Below are 14,809 nucleotides of genomic sequence, written 5' to 3' on the forward strand. Positions count from 1 at the left end.
ACACCTAAAATCCAAAACAAGGCCGGTCCTTAAGTGGTTAAAATGTTTTTATTCCAGCAAGAACTCGTCTATGTGGTCTTTCAATAAACTCTCCAGTATCTTCCCGACTATAGAAGTTAAACTAACAGGTCTATAGTTACTTGGTAAAGACTTTGATCCCTTTTTAAATATAGGCACCACGTTCGCCCTGCGCCAATCCAGTGGTACTATTCCTGTCATTAAAGAGTCCTTAAAAATCAGATGTAATGGCTTTGAAATTACAGAGCTCAATTCGTTTAGGATCCGTGAGTGGATGCAGCTGCTTTATCCTCCTTTATTCTGTCTAAATATTTCTTTAACCATTTCACTTTTGAGCCATTGTGGAGCATTTGGGGCTGTGTAAATATCACCCCCATTATAGATATGAGCTCTCCTAATCCCCTTTTGTATACACAGAGATGAAGAAAGTATTTAATAAATTATCCTTCTCTTTGTTCCCAGTCACCCACTCTAGATTATTTTGTAAAGGGCCTATTTGTTCAGACCTGACCTTTTTACTATTAATATATTTGAAGAATTTTTGGGGGTTTGTCCTGCTATCTTTTGCAATCTGTCGTTCGTTTTGAATGTTTGCATCCTTGATTGCCTTTTTACATATTCTGTTAAATTCTTTGTATAACATGCTTCTCTTTTAGGCAAAAGCCCATCATAAAGCTAAATGTTTATGGTACATATGTACAAGTTAGTAGTTGTCTGGTTTCTGAAATACTCTGGTCTTTCTTTCAGGCAGGCGAGCTGCCTCAGTGCTGGATTCCTCCTGTTCTGGGAGGGCATGACGTGCCAGTACGCTCCCTTGAAGCCTCCAGCTATGAGCTCCAAGAGGAACTCGGTACTCTTGTTCTCATGTTTACTTTTTAAGATAATGCAATATCATAATTAGTTTTAAAAATATGCTGTTATGTTGCCCATTGAGGGCAAATTAACACTTTCTCTTGACAGCCCACTGCCTTAATACGGTATACTCAATGATTCCAACTTCTTTGCCACCTCTCTGCTCTGTTATAATCACCTTTCTGTTGCAGTAATTGAGTGGGATTTCTAGGTACAAGAAAGCATGTGATCTTTTCCATGTGATATTGTTCAGGCCCGAGTGGCCAGTTGCCAGACCCGAACATGGTGACATAGGTGGGGCAGTAGTGTCATCCACTTGGGTGAGCTGAACACCATTGAACAACAGAGCTTACCAAGGGCAAACTCCTACAGCTGGGAGGTGGCATGTGGGTTAGTTAGTGTTAGGGTTGTCCAGATACCAATACTAGTATCGGTATTGGCACCGATACCGAGCATTTGCCCAAGTACTTGTACTCGGGCAAATGCTCCCGATGCTTCCCCCGATACCTTGAGAGTTAGCAGTGATCGGCGAGTGGGGAAGTTACAAGCTTCTCCCCCCGCGGCTTTCAGCTGCTTTAGTGACATACAGCGGTGATCGGTGCTTGTAACTCCCCCACACGTGATCACTGCTGATTGTCACCGCATCCTCCATGCCCCCTCCGTTCTGCTCTCCCCCTCTGCTGTCCCTCTCCGTTCTGCTGTCCCTCTCCGTTCTGCTGTCCCTCTCCGTTCTGCTGTCCCCCTCCGTTCCTCTGTCCCTCTCCTTTCTGCTGTCCCCCTCCGTGCTGCTGTCCCCCTCCGTTCCGCTGTCCCCCTCCGTTCCGCTGTCCCCCTCCGTTCCGCTGTCCCCCTCCGTTCCGCTGTCCCTCTCTCTTTCTCTGTCCCTCTCTCTTTCTCTGTCCCCCTCCGTTGTGCTGTCCCCCTCCATTGTGCTGTCCCCCTCCGTTGTGCTGTCTCTCTCTCTCTCTCTCTCCATGTCCTCCTCCTTCCTTTGTGAATGGACAGAGTCAGCTGACTCTGTCCATTCACATAACTGAAACATTGTAATCTCCTGTGATTACGATGTCTCAGTTTATGAATGGAGAGGAGCCGCTGTCTTCTCTCCATTCATTCTCAGTGCAGCTGAGGCTGCAGAGAAAGGGATCCATAGGGCCTTTTTACCCTTCACATATTATTGTTTCCAGATCAGGCTTCCTTCACACCGGTACTGTCAAACTTGCATTAATATGCATTTAGAGGGCATTCCTAAAATTCCTATTTAATGCATGTGATGATCTTTCAATTGTGCCATTCACACAAGTGTTTTACCTCCATTCAGGTGGGAATCAGTTTAGCTTTTGTGTTTGTGTCCAGGATTTAATTAGAAACTCTAAGGCCCCATGTACACTGCTGCTGCTAAATGGACGTTCAGAGGCAGTTGGACACTTTTTTCAACTGCCCCTGAACTCATTCAATATTATCTTATGTGTACATGTACACAGGTTTGTTTACTGTTGTTTTTAGGTAGTTGCGTTTATAGGCCTTTTTTTGAAGGCAAAAAAATGAGTTCAGACGCCAAACGCGGTAACCCGCGTTTAGGAGTTTTTCGTTTTTGCCCATTTAAAAAAAATTTTTTTTCCAGAAACGCTTCTAAACTCAAATGCGGCAAAACGCCGCTAAACGCAGCATGTAAACGCGGCAAAACGGACGTTTTAAATGTAGGTTACTATCTGTCAAGTTGAATCGTTCAGGAGAGGTTGTAAAAATGTCCCATGTACATGAAGCCTAAATGCTAACACAGGTAGTCGTCATTAATGCTTCTCTTTAGTCTGTGAGATACTAAGAAGGTTTTGGAACTGTTTTATATAAGTTTATTTTTCTTTATTTTGTTGTCTGGAAATTTTTTTTTGTGATACGCTTTTGTTATAATGTATTTGTATTGTCAAAAAAACCTTTGATAATAAAAAATACTTGATTCAAAAAAAAAAAAAAAGAAAAAAAAAATGCTGCTAAACCTACTTTAAAGTAGGAACATCTGAAAGCAGGAAAAAGTGATCTGGGAGGCATAAAAGTTGTTCTTACCAGACCACTTCTGCATTTAGAAAAGCTAAACGCAGGTGTGCCAGTGGAAATGCTTTTGCAGAAAACCTGAAAGTTGTTCACAGTTTTTGTGTTACTGTTAAAGCAACTGCATTTCCTAGTTGTCCTATGGAAGGCTTTGAAAATATGCTTCTTGCTAAAATTTAAATGGCGAGAACATGATCTACTAAGAAACTTTGAGCTTTGTAATTTAGCATGTTATACTTATTTTGACTGTTGTTAAAATTAGTTTAGAACTTATTCATTTGTATCTTACAGGGAAAGATTTTAACAATTTAACCACAATCTACCTCGCTCAACATACTCCTACTGGAACATCTGTCACAGTGCGACTCACAGATTTGGATGACTGTTCTGATGAACACATCAAATACTTACAGGTAACAGAAGGATATGTTATATTTCCCATCATTAAAGAGAAGTCACAACTTGGTATCTGCTAGAATCCTAAAGCTGAACTTTAGGCACAAAAACTGTCACTTAAATATATTTCACGTTAGCCACAAAGGATATAAATCTACTGTGTTTGCACGGTAGAAGTGTTTATATCCAAACATCTTTGCAAACAAAATTATTACCTTAACAGAAACAGTGACACCATCGCTTTGCTATACATAGCACTGCGCAGAGAACAGAACTGTGAGAGAGACCTAGCGGGTTCTCCCACTGCAGAACAAGACAAAACCAGTCACCCTGCACAAGGAGAGACAAACTGTGACTGGTCTTTATTATAAGAAGCCCCTACACAAAGTCATAATTTTAGACTGAATTACTGCACAAATCTGGGAGAAATACATTTTTCCTTATCCTGGAGTTAATCTTTTACTGTATATCCTGTCTTAAAAATGATTTAGTACTTGCTGTCCATGATACTTTTTTTTATTTGCACTAACGTCAAAATTTTCAGAAGTTTGACCAACTCTAACCTGCATCATCCTGCTTCTTGTCCTTCTCCAAGTTCCCCTTGGCTTGTATTGGGAGAAAAGCAGTCTTGAACAAAACAAAAGCCCGTCAACACAAGCCCTTAGACCTAAAGTGGCCTCTAGCTTTTGACTCAGGCAGGGGCGTACCTACAGGGGTCGCAGGGATCGCAAATGCGAGCCAGCCCCATGCTTCAGTGGGCCCCCTGTACACCTGGATAGGAGGAGCTGCGGTGGCAGCTGGATATAGAGGAATCAATCTCTATTTTCCTCCTGCAGCTGCTGAGTGCCTGTGGGAGGGAGAGGAGGAGAGGCAGGCATTCAGTGACTGTAGGAGGAAAATGGAGAGATCGATCTCTCTACATGCAGCCAACCCCGCTGCTCCTCCTATCCAGCTTTCCTTCTGCTGTTCCCCTTGTACTATCTTTAGCGCCCCCCCTCCATGCTCTTTTCCAGGCCCCTCCCCTCACCCAGCTTTTCTGGCTTCCCCTTCCCCTCTCTCGCTGACTGCCGCGGAGATCTGTCAGGATGGAGAGCAGGGAAGGGGCCGGTAAATGTTTAATTTAGCAGCCCCTTCCATATCTGAATGGAGAGTCAGTGATCCGTACCGAACACTGACTCTGTCCATTCATAACTAAGGCATAGTAAACTGCTTCAGTTTGTGAATGAACGGGAAGCTCTGTACAGCGCTACATATTCCTGTCCATTCATTCTGTGCAGCTTAGGCTGCAGAGAAGGAGATTGAAGGCTGTGTCTTCAGTATCCTTTCTCTGCCTCAAAGGTGGAACATCAGAGGTCTGTTTAGACCCCTAATATCTCACCCCCCCCCCTTGTCATTTTGGATAGAGTAAGAGGAGACGGGTGTAACCCCTGTCAGTGTTTTTTTGGCATCTGCTTCCAATTGGGGAGATTTACCTTAACATCTTGTTCCATAGCCAAAACAGGAAGTGAGAGGAAATCCCTGCAAATTAAGGAAATCCCCTACGACCCCCCCAGGTCACCAGAACTAGTATCCTCATTAGAAGATTTCCCCCTTATTACTTTTCTGGAGACAACCCAACATTTTCTTTTACTTTCACTTTTGATGATAATGGTAAACGGGACAAACAGAGAGGATGAATCTCCCTAACAGAGAACGTAAAGCAGTGAAAACCAGACAGGTGGTTTAATCCAGCTCCACTCTATCCAGAACTAGAAAAAAAAGCCTTTGGTTATACTTTAAGACTATAATGGATATTCTGCACACTGATCTATATACTGCTAACCTTTGTACACTGCCCTACTTACTACTGCCCTCTGTACACTGCCCTACTTACTACTGCCCTCTGTACACTGCCCTACTTACTACTGCCCTCTGTACACTGCCCTACTTACTACTGCCCTCTGTACACTGCCCTACTTACTTACTACTGCCCTCTGTACACTGCCCTACATCCTACTGACCTCTGTACGCTGCCTTTCCTGCTACTGCCCTACATCCTACTGACCTACCTACTACTGACCCCTGGACACTGCCCTACATATTACTGACCTCTGTACACTTCCTTTTCTGCTACTGACCTCTGTACACTGCTCTACATCCTACTGATCTCTGTACACTGCCTTCTCTGCTACTAACCTCTGTACACTTCCTTTTCTGCTACTGACCTCTGTATACTCCCTTTTCTGCTACTGACCTCTGTACACTTCTTTTTCTGCTACTGACCTCTGTACACTTCTTTTTCTGCTACTGACCTCTGTACACTTCTTTTTCTGCTACTGACCTCTCTACACTTCTTTTTCTGCTACTGACCTCTGTACACTTCTTTTTCTGCTACTGACCTCTGTACACTGCTCTACATCCTACTGATCTCTGTATTCTGCCTTTTTTGCTACTGGCCTCTGTACAATGTCCTACATAACACTGACCTCTGTACACTGCCCTACATCCTACTGACCCCTGGACACTGCTCTACATCCTACTGACCCCTGGACACTGTTCTACATCCTACTGACCCCTGGACACTGCTCTACATCCTACTGACCCCTGGACACTGCTCTACATCCTACTGACCCCTGTATCATGTCCTACATACCACTCACCTCTGAAAAATGACCTCTGAACACTGCAGGCATTTCAGTACTCAGCAGAATGTACAGTGTCAAATGATGCAAAATGTGTATGTAGTGTAATTGGTACTCTCTGTAAAATCTGTTGGTTTGCCACACTTTAAAGAAACTGTACTGTTGTAGCTAAACAATTACAGCAATGATTTTACTAATGAACAATACCTTCTTGGCTGTGTTTTAGTCCTTTATAATGAGAATTCATCCTGTGTATATACAGTTTTTTAAAAATGCATTGTTACATACGTTATGCAAAGCACTATGAAAATCATAGTCTCTCTCTCTCGTCAGGATCCACCCAGATGCCTGGACTGGCAGCTGGCTCAGCCTCTCAGCATGCCAGCCCCTCCCACCCCCCCCCACAGCCCAGTGCTCCAGTGAGCGCTGGAGGGGCAGAGCAGAGACCTGGTGACTGACAGTCACAGTTCTCTGCTGAGAGCAGAGAGGGAGAACTGAATGATCAGCGGAGTTGGATCGCTCAGTTCTTGGGGTAGAGCCAGTGGGGTACAGCTGCAGCATGGATCTGTGCTGCAGAAATCTAGGTGATTATGATTATTTTTTTTATTTTTCTGCATTCCCAAACTTCTCTTTTAAGGGAACTGAATCAATTTCTTGAGTCATAGAATGTTACATAGTCTACTTTGTTTTGTAATAATGTGCTTTAAAGAAACATAACTTGTATTCCTTCAGAATGAAGTGGTTATGTCTTCATTTTTTCGGAATCCTAACATTTTGCTTTCGTGGAAGATGTTTACTGTGGGGACCTGGCTTTGGGTTATTAACCCTTTCATGGCATATGGTAAGTGATGACTAGATTCCTTCATAGCATTGATTGCAGTATGGTTCTCACTTTATATAACTTTCCAGTTATGAGTAATCTGTAAGGATAGGTTTAACAAACAGTCTCATTATTTACTCATTACGGCTTTGTTACGCCTTTTTCACACCTATGCATTAGAGCTGCACGATTAATCGCAGAGAATCGTTATCGCAATTCTCCATCCGCCACGATCGCAACTCCGGATTTGAACGATTCTGACCATTAAACAAATTGTTGTCAGCTTAAAAGCGAGTGCCACTCAGCGATCGATGGTGTCCCCGGGATGCTGCCATCACTATTGTGGCCGTAGCATGAGGTTGCCTGTTTCGGAGCGGAGGGGAAGCCGTCGGAGCCAGTGTGAAACGTTTGACGTCAGCAAAGAATGTGATTGGTCAGTAAGTATGTTTCTTCCCAGAGGCCTCGGGGACAGCGCACCACCACAAGCGTGACTGCAGCACTGAGTGGCACTGGCGAAATGTGAGCTGCTATACTGCTTTTTTTTTTTTTTTTTTTTTTTTTAGAATCAGCAATGCTTTTTAATCTCTCCCAATCCAATCCCTCTCTCTTTCAGTCAATATCTCTCTCTCTAAATCAATCAAGTTCTCTCTCAATCAATCAAGTTCTCTCTCAATCAATCAAGTTCTCTCTCAATCAATCAAGTTCTCTCTCAATCAATCAAGTTCTCTCTCAATCAATCAAGTTCTCTCTCAATCAATCAAGTTCTCTCTCAATCAATCAAGTTCTCTCTCAATCAATCTCTCTCTCTGTCAGTCAATGTCTCTCTCTGTCAATCTCTCTCTCTCTCTCTCTCTCTCTCTCTCTCTCTCTCTCTCTCTCTCTCTCTCTCTCTCTCTCTCAATCTCTCTCTCGCAATCTCTCTCTCTCTCAATCAACCTCTCTCTCTCAATCAATCTCTCTCTCTCAATCTCTCTCTCTCAATCAATCTCTCTCTCTCTCTCTCGATCAATCTCTCTCTCTCTCGATCAATCTCTCTCTCTCTCAATCAATCTCTCTCTCTCTCTCTCTCAATCTCTCTCTCTCTCGATCAATCTCTCTCTCTCTCGATCAATCTCTCTCTCTCTCAATCAATCTCTCTCTCTCTCTCTCTCAATCTCTCTCTCTCTCGATCAATCTCTCTCTCTCTCAATCAATCTCTCTCTCTCTCTCAATCAATCTCTCTCTCTCTCTCTCAATCAATCTCTCTCTCTCAATCAATCTCTCTCTCTCAATCAATCTCTCTCTCTCAATCAATCTCTCTCTCTCAATCAATCTCTCTCTCTCAATCAATCTCTCTCTCTCTCAATCAATCTCTCTCAATCAATCTCTCTCTCTCCTAAAAAAAAAAAAAAAATTATGTCGCGAGAATCGTGAGAAAACCATGATCTTTTTATTCTAAGCAAAAAAATTGTGATTCTTATTTTGGCCAGAATTGTGCAGCTCTACTATGCATCATAATGCACATATTCCAATGTCTAAATTGTCCGTGAATTACCGTTGCTGAGTTTGCCTGCATTGTCAGAGGAGACCACGCTGCTTTGAGTGCCTGTTTATGAAGCAGTGTAGATCGCTTCTCCTAATGAGGAATGAAGTGATCTACAAACTATTTGAACACTGAAAAATGGCTACTGTTACTGTAACCTCGCAAGGAATAGCATCATTAACCACTTCAGCCCCTGAAGGATTTACCACTTCCTCACCAGGCTATTTTTTGTGATACGGCACTGCGTCACTTTAACTGACAATTGTGCGGGCGTGCGACGTTGTACCCAAACAAAATTTATGTCATTTTTTTTCCCCACAAATAGAGCTTTCTTTTGAGTATGTGAGAGTCACCGGCGCATATGTTACTCTAAAATGAATAAATTTAAATACTAATTTGGTTGCTGCAATCAAAAAATCCACCAATAATAAGTGCTATAAATATAAATAGAAATACTGTTGACTGCGCTACCCTACTACCTTAAAATCAGATAAACCACTAGTTATGAATTTTGTGTATACCCAAAACTGTTGTGCCACCAAGATTCTATACTTCAATATACCATCAAAATTAACAAACTTATAATATCCGACTAAATATATAAAGTGCAATGTGCCATTACAAAAATTTCATAAAAACTACATTAGAATACAATCCTTAAATAAATATAAAGCTACAATGTCCAATTTGTGCTATGTGCAAAGTGCTAATTAATACAAGATACCGTGTAAACTGTTCTTTAGATAATCCTTGTGCTTGTCAAATTAATCATCCGTTTCTCCTTGTGACACTTCCACCATTTAAGTGACAATACCACCACCACATGGATTAACCACTCACCAGATGCTGGTATGTGTGCGCCTTTGGTTCATTTAGAAGGGATGACCACTCTACCTGTAACGTTTTCCTTGCTGACCCCAATTGCTATAGGCAAGCCATATCCATCCTCATAGGAAATAGACAACGATCATTGCGCAATATGTAATTGCTATTTATTTAAAATTTAGATACAAAAGACTATAACTCACATTTTATGGTGCCCATGAGCCGGCACCAAGTGGTTCCAGCAGTTAGTAATGGGTGAAAAAGTAGCATGCTGTGGTTCCTAGGCCGGCGTGCGGTGCAAGCCTCGTTTTCGCCTGGCTTGCGTTCCACACCTCGCTCTCGCCCAGCCGGAAGTGACATAACGACGTGGTAAAATTTCCCAGCAGCTTCTACGCGTTTTGCAATAATGATTGCTTCATCAGGAAGCTGTTGACGCGACGTTGTACCCAAACAAAATTTATGTTATTTTTTTCCCCACAGATAGAGCTTTCTTTTGGTGGTATTTGATTACCTCTGCGTTTTTTATTTTTTGCGCTATAAACAAAAAAAGTCCAACAATTTTGAAAAAAAACAAAACAATATTTTTTTATTATTTGCTATAAAACCACCCAAAAAAAACCTTTAAAAAATTTAATTTCTTCATCAATCTAGCCCAACTTGTATTCTGCTACATATTTTGGTAAATAAAACCCCAATAAGCATGTATTAATTAGTTTGCGCAAAAGTTATAGCGTCTACAAAATAGGGGATAGATTTATGGCATTTTTATTTTGTTTTTTTTTTTTGTTTTTTACTAGTAATGGCGGTGATCTGCGATTTTTAGTGGGACTGCGACATTGCATCGGACACCTAACTGACATTTTTGAAACTTTTTTTTGGGAGCCAGTGACATTATTACAGTGATCAGTGCTAAAAATATGCACTGACATTGTAGTAATGGCACTAGCAGGAAGGGGTTAACACTAGGGGCGATCAAGGGGTTAAATGTGTTCACTCAGTGTGTTTACTAACTGTATGGGGGATGGGCTGCCTGGGACAACACACAGATCCGTCTTCCTGCATAGCAGAAAGACAGGATTTATGTGTCATCCCCTGACATTACGGAGATCTGCCTTGTTTACTTTGGCAGATCCCCATTCTGTCACTGCGGGAAACGATCGCGGGTGGCCAGCGAACATTGAGTCTGCCAGACCTGCTTATTTGCTCCCCCGCTGGCCAATCGTCACGCGTGCTCCCACAGATGGCCGTGTATGAGCCCGATGTACACCTACGGCGACTTGCACAGCCTAACCAAACTGCTGCAGTATAACTGCGGCGGCTGGTCGGCAAGCGGTTAAGCAGTGGTGAATTGCCACTGCTGAGTTTACCGGCATGCTCAGAGGAGACCGCTCTCCTCAGTACCTCACACTACACTGGATATTATTAATAAAATAATAATGTTAAAGTCCCCCTACACAAATATACAATGGATATAAAAAGTCTGCACACCCCTGTTAAAATGTCAAGTTTCTGTGATGTAAAAAAATAAATAATTTCAGAACTCTTTCCCCCTTTTAATGTGACCTATAAATTGTGCAACTCAATTGAAACACAAACTGAAATCTTTTAGAGGGGGAAGCCTCTGATTAACCACAAATTAAGTTCAGCTGTTTTAGTAGGTCTTTCCTGACATTTTCTTAGTTGCACCCTACAGCAAAAGCCATGATCCACAGAGAGCTTCCAAAGCATCAGGGGGATCTCATTGTTAAAAGGTATCAGTCAGGAGAAGGTACAAAAGAATTTCCAAGCCATTAGATATACCATGGAACACAGTAAAGACAGACATTATCAAGTGGAGAAAATATGGCACAACGCTGACATTACTAAGAACTGAACGTCCCTCCAAAATTGATGAAAAGACGAGAAGAAAACTTGTCAGGGAGGCTGCCAATAGGCCTACAGCAATATTAAAGGAGTTGCAGGAATATCTGGCAAGTACTGGCTGTGTGGTACATGTGACAACAATCCCCCATATTCTTCATGTCTGGGCTATGGGGTTGAGTGGCAAGACGGAAGACTTTTCTTACGAAGAAAAACATCCAAACCTGGCTAAATTTTGCAAAAACACATCTGAAGTCTCCCAAAAGCATGTGGGAAAATGTATTATGGTCTGATGAAACCAAGGTTGAACTTTTTGGTCATAATTCCAAAAGATATGTTTGGTGTTTTTCAGCTGCAGGGACAGGATGACTGTTTTGGCAGTTCTGATTGAGGAAGATGGAAGTCTGTAAACTTTCTCTTCAATTCTCCAGCAATTCTCTCTTCACTTCCTGATTCTCCAGCCCAGAGGTGGAGAATCAGGGAGTGAAATCGCACCTTCATAAACTGGCTGTTTCTGTGCATGTCAGTTTCTCTGTGTGCTGATTGCTGAATACTATGTGTAGGTGGGGTGTTGATACACTCTCCAGCTGCATGGTTACATATACAGCTTCAGTTCCAAGGTTCATGTGCAGGCCATGGCTTTTCGCAAATCGCAGTGTCTGCTTCCACCCATCACTTGTTGTTCAAAAATATGTGCTTTAAATTTTAACTTGTTGGAAAAATATTTACCAATATTTTACAATACCAACACAGATCTTTACAGATATGTCTTAAATGATGCGTGTTAGGCCCCTTTCACATGTGCGGATCCGTTTTCAGACATCCGCCTGCTCAGCAGGGATCGATCCATTGATCCCCGCTAAGCCGGTGGATGACAAGTCTGTCTCCACACACTGTGCAGAAATGGACCTGTCAGATCTCCGTTCTCCTCTATGGGGGATCGGATGAAAACGGATCTCCTGTCCGTTTTCATCCGATCCGCCAGATGGATGGAAAATAGGGTTTCCATCCGTCTGGATTTAGCGGAGCGGATCGAATGTCAGCAGACATGTCACAGCTGACATCCAGCGCTCCATAGAGGTGTATGGAGCGTTCCTTCAGTTCCACCTGAAAAAACTGACAGGCGGATCTGAATGGTCCGCACGTGTGAAAGGGCTTGGATATTTGCAGTTACACAATGTTTTGGAAAGGAATTTATTTCAATTTGTACTTTTGTAATGGAGATTTACTCTTTAGTCTATATTTTGCATAATGTAAAGTTAAAAGGTTCAAGAGGGAAACAGGCCAACTCTTAAGCAACTTTAGATTCTGCAAAAATATCTTAAGTGATAAGCAACCTTGTAAGAATAAAGTCAGAATTTAAATGTGATGAAAAACACTCTCTGCATGCAGTATGTTGGTTTTCTAATGGGGTGAACTGACACATACTAGAAATCCAGAAATATTATTTGTCATTGTCTAGACTAATTTTTACGATCACCAGAAATTAGTGGGATACATACTGTGCATAATCCCACTACCAATGTTTCGTTAAACACTTCAATACCAGGCACTTAGACACCTTCCTGCCCAGGCCAATTTTCACCTTTGAGCGCTGTCTCAATTTGAATGACAATTGCGCGGTCATGCTACACTGTACCCAAACACATTTTTTTATCATTTTGTTCCCACAAATAGAGCTTTCTTTTGGTGGTATTTGATCACCTCTGGGATTTTTATTTTTTGCGCAACAAATAAAAAAAGACCGAAAATTTTGAATAAAACAAGTTTTTCTTTGTTTTTGTTAAAAATTTTTGTAAATAAGTAAGTTTTCTCCTTCACTGATATGGCTGCACTGACGGCACTGATAAGGCGGCACTGATGGGCAGTGATGAGGTGGCACTGATGATGGGCACTGATAGGCGGCACTGATGGGCACTGATAGGTGGCACTGATGGGCACTGGTATGCGGAACTGATGGGCACTCATAGGCGGCACTGATGGGCACTCGTAGGTGGCACTGATGGGCACTTGTAGGCGGCACTGATGGGCACTTGTAGGCGGCACTGATGGGCACTTGTAGGCGGCACTGATGGGCACTTGTAGGCGGCACTGATGGGCACTTGTAGGTGGCACTAATGGGCACTTGTGGGCGGCACTGATGGGTACTTGTGGGTGGCACTGATAGGTGGCATGGATGGGCACTGATGAGCATGGATGGGCACTGACAGGTGGCACTGATGGGTTGCACTGTCACTGATGGGTGGCACTGATGATACTGATGGGTGGCATTGCTGGGCATCACTGATGTGTTTGTACATACTGGTGCCAATTAGTGCCAATTTGTGGGCACTGATTGGCACAGATTGGGCATTCATTTGTGGATGGCCATGGGGTACATACCTGGCCATCCACATGTTGCCCCCTTCCCTGGTGGTCCTAGTGGCGTCCCCGGTCGTCCAGTGTGGTCATCTGAAGGGGGGCTGGGCTGATAAACAATCAGCGCAGACCCCCCTGTCAGGAGAGCCGCCGATCGTCTCTCCTCTACTCGCGTCTGTCAGACACGAGTGAGGAAAAGCCAATCAACGGCTCTTCCTATTTACATCGTGATCAGCCGTGATTGGACCGAAATCGGTGGAGCAGTGTGTCAGACTGACACACCGCTCCACCGATCACCGCAATATGCGCCCCCACGGGAGCGCGGCGGCTGTTATCCTGAAGGGCATCATATGACGCCCAGTCAGGATAACTGAACCGCCGCCCAGCCGTCATTCTGCTATAGGCCGGGCGGGAAGTGGTTAAGAGACATAAAGCACATCAAGGCCACTCTAGGTCCCAGCCTGCTGCTTTTTTGGATGAAGATTCCAGACACATACTGTACTTTTTTTCAGAAACACTTGATTTTTACCTAAAATTGGGGTGGCTATTTTGTAAATTGTGGTGGCAATAGTTCCTAGGAGGGTTGTACTTCATTACTGTGCTGGGTAGACAGACCTGGAAAGTAGGCTATTTATATTTCACCAATTTGACTCCTTGTGAAGAATTAAAGGCTGATGGGTGAATTAAGCCACTGGTATCCACTAAAAGTGGACTGACTGTTTTAACTCCTTTCCTGTACAGGGTCTGCTAGCAGCCTCATGAAGAGCTATTATCCTGAAGGAATGAGTGAAGCTTTAATAGGAAATATTTTGTATGAAACATTAAAAGGTTTACATTATCTACACCAAAATGGATATATTCACAGGTAGGTTGAAAAAACATTTCTATTATATTATTTCTAATACATCTATTTCAGGCTGTTTTAGACCTAATCTGCTAATAACCGTCCCACATTTGTGTCTAAAAAAAACTTCTGTTGCTGATTAGTATTTAGGCGGCTTGTCATGTGACTTTGGACACAGTCGCATGACAAGTTGCAGCCCATTATTTTCAATGGCACCTATTCAGATCGCAACGACTTTGAAAAGGTGCCTGCACTACTTTGAAGCAACTTAGTGCCAGAGAGTGTAATGTCAGATCAAAGTCGCATCATAGTTGCACTGAAAATCTTGCGACTTTGGAGTTGCGCAAGTGTGAATGGAGCCTTACTCTCTCAAACGTGATATGGAATGGACAGAATAGCATATGTAGCCATTGTTTAATCAGATATGCAAATGTTTTAATTTGTTATATGTCTCAAAATTCTGCTAAAGATCTATCAGCTCACGCTGGCCTTCAGCTGCAAAATGTTAAACTGTTACTGTATATTGGAAATGATGATCATCATGCTCCTGGCTTTACTGCCTAATTAGTGTCCGGTCTGGAATAAGCATGCTACCAGTGAAGTCTGAAAAGTCTGAGCTCCCATCATGCGTATTCCAGATAGTTGTA

At 42.8% G+C, this 14,809-nt stretch overlaps 1 protein-coding gene across 6 annotated transcripts in view; it reads left to right on the forward strand.

Annotated features, from left to right (window-relative positions):
* Positions 1 to 14,809, forward strand: part of STRADB (STE20 related adaptor beta) — a 71,408-nt gene that overhangs the window by 31,121 nt on the left and 25,478 nt on the right. For all 6 annotated transcript variants that reach the window (XM_073633276.1, XM_073633274.1, XM_073633277.1 and 3 more), the window contains 4 exons: positions 766 to 868; positions 3,208 to 3,329; positions 6,666 to 6,774; positions 14,060 to 14,183. In XM_073633276.1, coding sequence (XP_073489377.1) covers positions 766 to 868; positions 3,208 to 3,329; positions 6,666 to 6,774; positions 14,060 to 14,183 — 458 coding nt within the window. The remainder of the gene's footprint in view (positions 1 to 765; positions 869 to 3,207; positions 3,330 to 6,665; positions 6,775 to 14,059; positions 14,184 to 14,809) is intronic.

The sequence above is a fragment of the Aquarana catesbeiana genome, linkage group LG06, assembly GCF_042186555.1.
Source record: "Aquarana catesbeiana isolate 2022-GZ linkage group LG06, ASM4218655v1, whole genome shotgun sequence".
Taxonomy (NCBI): Eukaryota; Metazoa; Chordata; class Amphibia; order Anura; family Ranidae; genus Aquarana; species Aquarana catesbeiana.